At 36.7% G+C, this 10,478-nt stretch overlaps 2 protein-coding genes across 2 annotated transcripts; both read left to right on the top strand.

Moving 5' to 3' along the window:
• Positions 1-1,320: 1,320 nt before the first annotated feature.
• LOC100893357 (SH3KBP1-binding protein 1-like) lies at positions 1,321-2,250 on the top strand. Its single transcript, XM_003731015.2, has one exon. It carries the CDS (start codon positions 1,321-1,323, stop codon positions 2,248-2,250), a length of 930 nt encoding a protein of 309 aa, XP_003731063.2.
• Positions 2,251-5,806: 3,556 nt separating this feature from the next.
• On the top strand, positions 5,807-10,333 carry LOC115918020. The gene is made up of 3 exons (XM_030999350.1): positions 5,807-6,287; positions 8,069-8,345; positions 9,215-10,333. Exons 1-3 carry the CDS (start codon positions 6,243-6,245, stop codon positions 9,475-9,477), a joined length of 585 nt encoding a protein of 194 aa, XP_030855210.1. The 5' UTR covers positions 5,807-6,242; the 3' UTR covers positions 9,478-10,333.
• The last annotated feature ends 145 nt before the right edge of the window (positions 10,334-10,478 follow it).

Here is a 10,478-nt window from a genome sequence, read left to right as displayed (position 1 = left end):
CAATAACCGGGAATAACACAATTTAACATACTAATGCATGTCTCACCTAAAATATAATACAGGGATGAGAATAAATTATTACAATTTTTCCTATTTTATTTTCAAATAAAAAGGAAAAAACACAAAAATACAACATAATGGTAAGACAATATACATATATATATGTTTTATGATTGTCCCTCATCACGAGATGATCCCGACAACTCGACCCTATTCAAAATCCAAACTCGTGGGAGACAGTGAGCATGGGAAGACAATAAATAATGCTTGTTACCAAATCGTTGTTCCCGGTGGTCCCTCTTCTTTTCTGACAAAACATGGGGGGACATTTGATATGATGCCCCCCTAGAAAATTCGTGGGGGGACGTGTCCCCCCGCCCCCAGGATTGACGCCCATGAACACACAAACACACACACACACACGCATATATATGTGACAAATCGATGTGTACTTCTCCCCAGGCACGTAGCTAGAGTTTGATGTTAGGGGGGGGGCACATGTAATCGACCGAGGTAAAAAAAAAAAAAGGGGGGTCTAAAAACGTTCAACGGATATTGGATTTTTTTTTTTTTTTTTGGGGGGGGGGGGCACGTGTCCCCCGTGCCCCCCCCCCCCCCCCCCCGTGGCTTCGTGCCTGCTTCTCCCCCCCCCCCCCTCACATTCTCGCTTCTCTTTGTTGGTTGTATGGTGCGCGATATCACACCATGTTCACATGATCAGCCCGAGCGGGATGATTTGGACTGCTGTGGCATGACGTTATGTCTATAGTCGGTGGGGATTCCCCTAAATTGCGACCGCGCATAAATTATTATGCTCAGACTCAGAGCACGTACTATACGTACTGCTGCTACTGCTTGACAACCAGACGCGACGGGCAGAACGGAAGCATTCACAGAGTATAGTAGAATTTATCAGGCCGTCGCTGCGGAAAAAATATTAGGGACTTTTAGATTCGCACGAAGACAATAGGTCTATGCTACGATCGACGTCCTTGTAATGCACTGCCTTCAATGGACGTCACGCGTATCAGTCCACGCAAATCTAAAAGTCCCCAATAATCAACACGGAGTACATCATCGTCACGTGATGTAGATTGCGCGCGGGATACCGGGTACGATTCTATTCTATTACCAAAACAGTTATCTGTAGGCCTCTAAACTTGGTGTTCTTGTCCTGGAACAGAATTCATGCAGATGGAATATTCGGAGGCTTATATGAATTATATGGAGGAGAATTTATTGGGCTGTCGCAGCGAAAAGATCAATCATTGAAACAAGGAAACTTTGTAGCAGTACAAAATGCTACCACTAAAAAGAAAGATGGATTCTGCACGGCCACGGCAATCTGACAATCAAATTGGTTTGAATGTTGGCGGTAAGATCTACCTGACAACTCGGGACACCCTGACGCGGTACCCGAACAGTTTCTTTGCCATCATGCTAGACAGTGATATCCCTTCTGATAGAGATGCCCAAGGAAACTACCTGATTGACCGGGATAGCGAGATATTTCGCCATGTCCTGAATTTCATGAGGTGTGGCGAACTTGTGCTACCACGGGGATTTAATGAGTTCGATTTACTGGAACGTGAAGCCGACTTCTTTTCGCTCGAGGCGCTGGAAGTGGCGTTAAGAGAAGCTGCAGGTATGTCGGTGGGGATTACGGTAATTGGAACGGGTAATGGCACCAGGAGCACGTATATGATGACCAGAGAGGCATTGATGAGAGAAAAAGAATCTTTCTTCACCGACATGTTGGATGGAGGGAAGCCATTTCCAAGAGACAGACAAGATAACTACGTCATCAGTAGGAACAATAGTCTCTTCCATCATGTTGCTGACTACCTAGTACGTGGAGGAATCCTCAATGACATCACATCGAGTGACCTTCAGCAGCTACGAAAAGAAGCCAAGTATTTTAGACTGCAAATGTTGGAACAACACATTCAAAGCGTTGAATCCTTGAGGCAACAAGGATTCCTACACATTCATTTCTTTTACTCTGAGAATGGCCCGTGTGTTGCTTATTCAGGCAAGCTCCGTGATCTAGACCGCTTATCCCTCGAAAAGCTTTGGAAGGGATATCAAATTGGTAACGAAGTCTATGCTGGAGAAGTGGACCCTAAAACAATGTTCAAATTTACAAGTGCAAGCTCTGTTAAGGAATTTTTCTCAACCCAGACATCCAAATCTGTTAAAATGTCTGAACTAAGCTCCAATTGTACTCGAATAGATGTGCAAATATACTAGGACCCGAGAAAAGATCAATATGGAGTGGTAAATATATCTCAATCGGTTATCCTAAAAGATGTAGCTTTTAGCCCGGCACGCATGTATCGGATATTTTTAGATTTCATTTACCTCAGTCTGCTAAAAGTGCTTATGATTTTCTTAGCGTATATAGTTTTGTTGCAAAGTAAGATAAATTGTAATATATATTGTTACCCCTTAAATTTGCGCTGCAAATGCATAATGGAATTTGTATCATTATGTAATTGTTATAATCATGTAGTAGTAATTAATGATAACAATAATAATAATAATAATAATAATAATAGTAATAATAATAATAATGATAATAATAGTAATTTCAATGATATCAATGATAATAATAATGATGATAATTGTGATAATGAAGATAATAATAATGAAAATAACATTGAAAATAATTATGATAATGATTATGATGATTATAATAATAATAAAGATAATAGTAATAGTAATCATGATAATGATTATGCTAAAACAAGATTAATCTATAAAGCGCCATTTTAAGAGATATAAATTAAGTGCAGTATAATATCATTAACAATGCATTCTCTCAACATATCTTTATGTTAATTGTTTTGTATGCTGGGTTATCTGTCTATATGTTCTCTTTGAATATGATATTGATTTGATTTTTAAGAGGATTGTTTTTGTGGATATTTAATTAAAGTTAATAAATTGTTATTTTATGTGTTTGGACCCTACACCTTCAGTCTGTAATGTCTGTCGCACGCGGCACGCGAGACGATTTGATGCGACCCCCAACAAAATAATAACACTAGGAAAAAATGCATAATAATAAAGGCACTGATCATTAATATGTGTGTCTCACATATAAACTATTATTATTCATCTGTCATCTTATGCTTTGACGTGTGATGAAAGAAAAAAAGAACAAACGAGGAACAATATAAGTGGAATGTATTTAGCTGGAGGGTTGGGGGATTCATAGAATGGCTTCTATATATAATATATGTCTCTTCTCTCGGTTTAACTGATTGTGTTATACTTGTGCAGGTGGACTAATACCCTGGGGCTTCCTCCTCTTATTCGAATAGTGCATGTGGTTTTGTAACATGGAAATAAAAGCACTATATAAGATTCCACTATTATTATTATTATTATTATTATTATTGTTATTATATGAGATGTACATGTATATCACTTTAGTCTTGGAATTGACGTTTGATGTCACCTACTTAAGACATGGCTCAAGATTTAATATACCAGCTTCCATATGAAATATGCTTCTGTGTATATGCAATAATGATGGATTTTTCTTTCACAAATTTTGCCTTTTTACTTTTCTCTCATTATATTTATACAGGTAAATAATATAAAAGATCTTTAGACTGAAAACCTTGTTGTATGATAGATCTGAGAGTGTACGTAGAAATGTCATTTGTTCTAATTAAATAATTAAATAGCTATGTAAATCTCATGTTTGAAAAACAATTGTAAGTATTGCATGTGAACAACATAATTTCAGGAAGAATAAGTTTTTCATTTTAAAGAATACATTAAAGTATATAAAATTAGATACATTTTAATTATGTTCATGCATACTAAAATTCACAAGGTGAACAGAAGATTCAATTCAATTCAATTCAGTTTATTCAATTGTTTATTTTAAAGAATTTAATCATGAAACAAATTGAATAATACTTGTTACTAAATTAGATACATTATAATTATGTTCATGCATTCTGAAATTCACAAGGTGAACAAAAGAGAAATAAATCATGAAACAAATTTAATAATACTTGTTACTACATCAAATCACATTGTATCATCTTAACTTGTTTACATGACTGAAATAAACATCAGGGGCATCTTGTATTAAACGTTTGGTGTAAGTGGGGACTGAATAACATTTTAAAGCAAATCTTTAATATTCAGTTCCTGATTGGATGATGAATTACGTTGCGTTTATTTTAGAGCTGTGTTTGAACTGTAATAAAGGAAGCAGTTTCTGCTGAAGACCCCCCCCCCCCCCCCTCTCCATCCTTTATTATAAAACTTATCATCAATTACAAGCTACAGTAATTGATCCAAGCTACTGAAATCAGTGAAGTTTATTCGCTGTGATCAAATTTGGTATTTTATTGTATTGTATGTATTGTATTTTAATGATCTTCACACATGTAGCTAGTTGTATGAAACAGGGACCAGCTGTGATCTTCTTCTTTTGCCGTTGGAGCTGTGATAGCATTAAAAAAAATATTCCAGAATCTGACAAATATTCCACGTTTCTTTCCATTATTACGCAGCTGCTTACACGTGAACATAAATATTGCATTGAAGTAAATTAAGCATTCTCCAAGATAAAATGTGCATTTAACATATATTTCTGTATTTAGCATTTCTTTAGTGTTTTGTGATAAGATTATTTTCATTTGGACAAAATGACAATCGTTGGTCATAGTTTTATCTATACCTTTGCATGGAAGTGCTCTTAACAAAAATGGAATGGATTTTTTTTTTTTTTGGGGGGGGGGGGGTGGAAATACTGTTGAATATATATGGAGATTGTAGAAGATGAATTACTAATGTTGAATATATTTGTTTAATATGAATAAATTGGAATATATAATTATTGATAATTTAACGTTATCGAATATAAATGTTAATCAATCATGGTAGACAATCCACTTGATAATAAAGAAAGAACATGATATGAAAGTAAGATTGTGTTGTGTTATTTTCTTCTGCAATGATTTCAGAGTACTCCTATTGGTGATCTGAAATCATTAAATGGGAATTTCATACTGGAAAATTAATAATTTCAGTGTGATGTACTGTATTGTATGACAACTATCAAATTTGATTAAACACAGAACAAATGGAATTAAATAGGTACATTTAGGCCTACATATTTTTCGAACTCAATAACTGGGGAGAACCTATAGCAATATAATGTGCTAGTCGATCCTGAATGAAAAGTTGCTGAAACCGGAATGGATAATATTTTAGTTTACAGTGGAAATTTTTTATAACTAGGATATTGGGACCATGAAATATGAATTGTTCAATCAGGGCCTCATGATCGTCCTGAAGATTTGCGATTGATCCAAATCAATCTCAAGTCCTCTAATTGAACACAAGTTTGCAGTCTCTTTTCTCTTATGCACATAGTCATCAGAAATTCAGATTCTATTAGCGTGGGGATGCGTTTTGGGGGAAATGCATGTAATTTAGCCGCCAGGGCACAGCTTGTTAGTTTAGTAATCAGTACATTAATATGACTACTCGATGCAGGATGTGTACTTTTTCGCCCCCCTCCCCAGATCCCACCGATTCCTAAATCCTAACTGCTCTTTGTTGGTTTTATGGTACTCGATCACTCGCATGATCGGTCGAGTGGGACGATTGTTGTTACATGACGTTATGTCTAGTCGGTGGGGATTCCCCGACATTGCGACCGCGCAAGAGCACATTCTGGAGGACGGACACGCGACGGGCAGTGCGGACTCATATGCATTATAATTATGTAGGAGAATTTATCGGGTCGTCGCAGCGAAAAGATAGAACGTCAACAAGAAGTATAGTTCATGTCATGTTGTGTACATCACGTGATGTAGATTCTATCTAATACCAAAACAGTTATTTGTATAGCTTGATGTTCGTGTCCTGGAACAGATGCAGATGGAATATTTGGAAGATATATTAATTATATGGAGAAGACTTTAGCGGGCCGTCGCAGCTAAAAGATCGAACGTCAACAAGAAGTACAAGTACATGTCAGTTGTGTACATCACGTGGTGTAGATTGCATGCGTACGGGTTTATATGGTACGATTCAATTACCAAAACAATAATTATTTGTATAAACTTGGTGTTCGTGTCCTTGAACAGCTAGATGCAGATGGGATATTTGGAGACTGTCTGAGTCCGAGATCTGATCAATTCTCATCTTGTTTCGCAGTAAAGTGAATTGGAAGTTTTTTCTGTTTTCTCACACGTACGTCAACTAAAATGGGTTGTTTTCTATCAAAGACAAAGCCAAAGGCAAAGGCAAAGGTAAGCCGCGGTTAATTTGACTCAATCGTGATATATGAAAGAATCAAAGTTAATGTATAGATTGACATCCTCTCTCTTTCCCCTAGTCTCCCTCTCTCAGTCTCTCTCTTTCTCTCTTCTCTCTCTCTCTATCTCTTTCTCTCTCCTTCTCTCCACCTTCTCTGACTCTCCCTCTCTCCCTCCCTCTCTCTCTCTTTCCTCTACCCCTCCCCTTCTTCCTCCACCTCGGGACTTCCGCCACTCACTTGCTCATATCTGGTAATTTTTACTATATGAAAACGGAGTGAATAAATTTATGCATAACCTCGGCTCTGACCTCGAATTACAACGAAGATCCACTTTGCTCATTCGATCGATCATTCTCAAGAAAATCGAGGCTTCACAGCAACGTCGCAAAACTCCTTATAGCATGTTTTTTTTTTTTTTTTGACATAAACTCTTAAAACCAAAGTGTGTGTTTTTTTTATTTTTATTTTTTAGTTAAGGGTGAAACAAATAGGCCTATTTGGTGAGGATTTGGTAGAGCTATATGTGAGTTGTAAAATCGTTATGCATTGTTATTTTCTTTATTTTTCTTTTTTTGAGAAACTGGTAAAAATTTGATTTTGTCGGGGACTGTCGGGGACTGATTTTCCTTACTTGTTAATGTCACGTAAGTTTTTCCGTGATGATGTAGGGTTAATTAGTGTCATAAAAGGGATCTCAGTATAGGATTTATATGTTGGTGCATGCAGGAATAATGCTGTACTTTCTTTAACATTAGTAAATTGTTACCTGTATATGCTAGGATACTGAGAATTTAAAAAGATATTTTCCACATACTGTGGTCTTTATGATTTTCTGATATTTTTTTTTAATTAACTGCTGCTAGAAGTTAACCTTTTTTCTTCTACTTCTTTAGCGCGAAGTTTCAATTTGGAAAAAAGAGCACTTCAGTTTCTAAAACATTTAAGGCCATGTTGTTAACTATTATGATGAGTCTCCTGATAATGCCCATAGCGACGAGCCATTTCTGTCTTTTGCTTCCACCAGTTCAATTTCTGAGACTGGAAATTACTTTGCGTACATTAATTGTTTGATAGCGTCGGGCAAACATCCGGCAGGTATACCTTTTGATAACTGAGCAGGTATGAAGTTTGAACGCATATTATATATAAAGGGAAACTACCCTTTTTTTATATCGTGTTTTGTTGAGCATTTACGTGGAGAATGAAGCGATACGAAATCCTTGAGGTTGTTTAGTTCTCTGCTGCCTTTTAATTTGGCCGGTGGAGCCCCCCCCCCCCCCCGAAAAAAAATATGAAGCGGTAATTCTTTATAAGCGTGTAAATTCAAACGATGTATTATTTTAGAGCATAATATAATGATCTGCATGGCAAATAGGTCACTTAATATTATTACAGAATTATCGTTGCAGAGGAAGGGAGCTAGAGAAAGAGAGAGAGGGGAGAGAGAGAGGTGGTTAAATATCGTTAACTGACATTGTATCATGTTAAATAAATAACTGGAATCATTTAAATTTAATACAACACTATAGGGAAATAAACATGAACAACAATAACAACATGACATCTTGATACCACAACGTTTCTGAGGCGTGTGAATTTGTTGTTGTTGTTGTTGTAGTGGTTGTTACTGTCTATAAAGGACCTATCCAACAACAAGCGGCTTTATTTAAATAAAAACTCGTCTTTTTATTTAAACGCGTTTGAAAATGCAGTGATGTGACAATCCTGACTCTGATTCTTATTTGTTTCCATCTTATATCTCATGGTATACAGAACCGATTGAACATTGTCGTATGCAGTAATTCTGGTGAAGACAGCGTGCAAGGTCTAATCCGACATATCACCGAGAATATGTCAGACGTCGTAGGGTCGGCGAGCGTGAAATTTGCGCCTCTTCCCTTCAACGTGGCAGACATGAAGACATTCGAATTCCGTGGAATTGACGCCTTGCTTCTCTGTCATTCTATGGATATTAAGGGACCCTTTCGCTCCGGATACGGATTCAGCTCCATCTATCACAAGTTCTTGTACAAGGCAAAGAGGTGTTTGGGTAAGGTTCTCTCATGTGTGTGTTTTTTTTCTTCATTTTATTTTCTTTCTGATTTCTTTTTTCTTTATTAATTTTCTTCTTCTTCATTAATAGTTAAATGCATCGAAGTTCTTATTCAATTGATATCTGGCTCAACCGAAGGGGGCACTTCCCCCAAAAGAAAACAAAATTGATGGATCGTTTTCTCCTCGAATTCATGGAGAAAAAATACAAAGCGTCTACAAAAATAGAGAGGAAATACAGAACTAACGCGTCCATGCCGTTATACCTACTTTGCAAATAACCAATATTCATTCGATATTATGTTCATGGTTTGTTATCATAGTTTATAAGATGATGACGTGGATCCTAATCAAATGATTGGTTGGAAGCGTACACGTGACCAGGCATTTATTTTGCCTTATGCTTAATTTGGATAATGACCGGTCATTATCCAATTCTAATGACCGGTCATTAGTAAAATCATGTTATAAAACATCATTTTATAAAACAAATAAAACGTAATCTTATAAAACAAATAATACACATAATTTTGTTCGGGCATTAAAAGTGAAATTATACCCACACTCGGTACCTTCAAAACAGTCCAAACATGCACCCTCGGGCGTATTAGATTGTTCCAAACGTACCTTGTGTGGGTAATTCTTACGAATGCCCTCACTGCTGTGTATTATTTGTATAATAACATATTATTTGACAAATTATATTAGTATAAGGTAATTACTGGACAAAATAATCCGGACTATCCCCCATGCGACCCCCCCCCCCCTTCCCGAGGGAGTAGCCCTTCAATCTAAATTGTAAAAAAATAGTCCTGTTAACAGTCAGACGGTTTTTTTTTTCTTCTTCCTACCTTGCTCATCAAACAGGAAAGAAAAAAGTAGCTGTCATTGTGCACGACTACAAAGGTCTTTCGCGGGAAGCGCTTGAAACTTATAGCAAAACCAACAAGTCCACATTCAATATGACGTCACTGGTGCTGACACTGGGGCGACTTGCTGCAGGCGGTGGCTCGACTCAAATGACCGATGTACAGCTGGTCGAGTTCAAGTCCTTCTTTGAAGGAGCACTGTCCTGCCGCAGAATTGTAGGAGCATTTTACAGGTTTTTCTATCGCCTTATCCGTCAGTGAACTTCGATGAAGACTGAGTCCCAAGGAATGTATTTTTAAGATGTGAAGATGTGAAGTTCTTGAAATAACTGGAAACGTATCTAGGATCCGCAAACGGACAGACATTGTTGTTATCTATCTTATACAAAGTCATGTACATTATACCCAAGAAAATGTTCCTCTTTTATAAGGAGCTCAGTCAATTTAAGTGATGTTCATCAATATACCATGTCATGAAATTTAGGATCTTTGTAAATCTACAGAATGACGTGTAAAGTAAAGTATTCATTATCTCCTCAAGCTTTTAAAGTAACATCAGCTTGTCCCCCCCCCCCCCCGAAAAAAAGGTTTTAATTTCTCACGCTCATTGGTCATCCGTGGGATGTACGGTGGTGCAATAATTCCGAAGCACCTGAACAAATTTGCACCTACAGCTGAAGTGTATAAAGTATCATATTTAGGAGGCTTTTGATGTGTATTGTTTATAATATTTCATGTAAGATATCGCTTATTAATTGTGAGACCAGCAGTAGCAGCAAATATCATTACAAAAGCACAATTTAGTTAAATATGTTGACTTGCTGTATATAATATACAAATTGTGTGTATTTAAAAATGCTATTGTATGGACAAGTCTGAAGTCTTATCGACACTATTATATTTGCATCTTGGTGTAAAGTGAATCTGCATTCAATTGGTACCTTGCACATTGGCGGTTCATGCGGGGTTGGGGCGCCCCATCCCTAATTGAAAAATCGGAAAAGGGGAAACGAGAGAAGAAAAAAATTACCGAACATAATCATGTCGGGGAAAATATTATGTAAATATTAATTTCTAAAAGCTCCATGCTGCATTTTAATAAAGGACTATGTAAATAATTTGTTTTCTGTTGGGAATATTCATTTTTAATAATCAAACTCTTCTATGTACTTGAAATGTTTCTTCCTTTCAGCTTTCAAAACGCTTATAACAACCAAAATCAAATACCGGTCTGTAATTCTTTATATTTATAGTCGATGTTG

The sequence above is a fragment of the Strongylocentrotus purpuratus genome, unplaced genomic scaffold (assembly GCF_000002235.5).
Source record: "Strongylocentrotus purpuratus isolate Spur 01 unplaced genomic scaffold, Spur_5.0 spur5_contig_861, whole genome shotgun sequence".
Lineage (NCBI taxonomy): Eukaryota > Metazoa > Echinodermata > Echinoidea > Camarodonta > Strongylocentrotidae > Strongylocentrotus > Strongylocentrotus purpuratus.
This window is presented reverse-complemented; position numbering and strand designations above follow the sequence as displayed.

What these genes read in the sequence shown, in the direction of transcription:
- LOC115918020 (XM_030999350.1), top strand. Translation starts at nt 6,243, where the DNA reads ATGGGTTGTTTTCTATCAAAGACAAAGCCAAAGGCAAAGGCAAAG. An exon ending in AGCCAAAGGCAAAGGCAAAG is followed by an intron (nt 6,288 to 8,068) that starts GTAAGCCGCGGT and finishes CATGGTATACAG; the next exon opens with AACCGATTGAACATTGTCGT. An exon ending in CAAGGCAAAGAGGTGTTTGG is followed by an intron (nt 8,346 to 9,214) that starts GTAAGGTTCTCT and finishes CTCATCAAACAG; the next exon opens with GAAAGAAAAAAGTAGCTGTC.
- LOC100893357 (XM_003731015.2), top strand. Translation starts at nt 1,321, where the DNA reads ATGGATTCTGCACGGCCACGGCAATCTGACAATCAAATTGGTTTGAAT.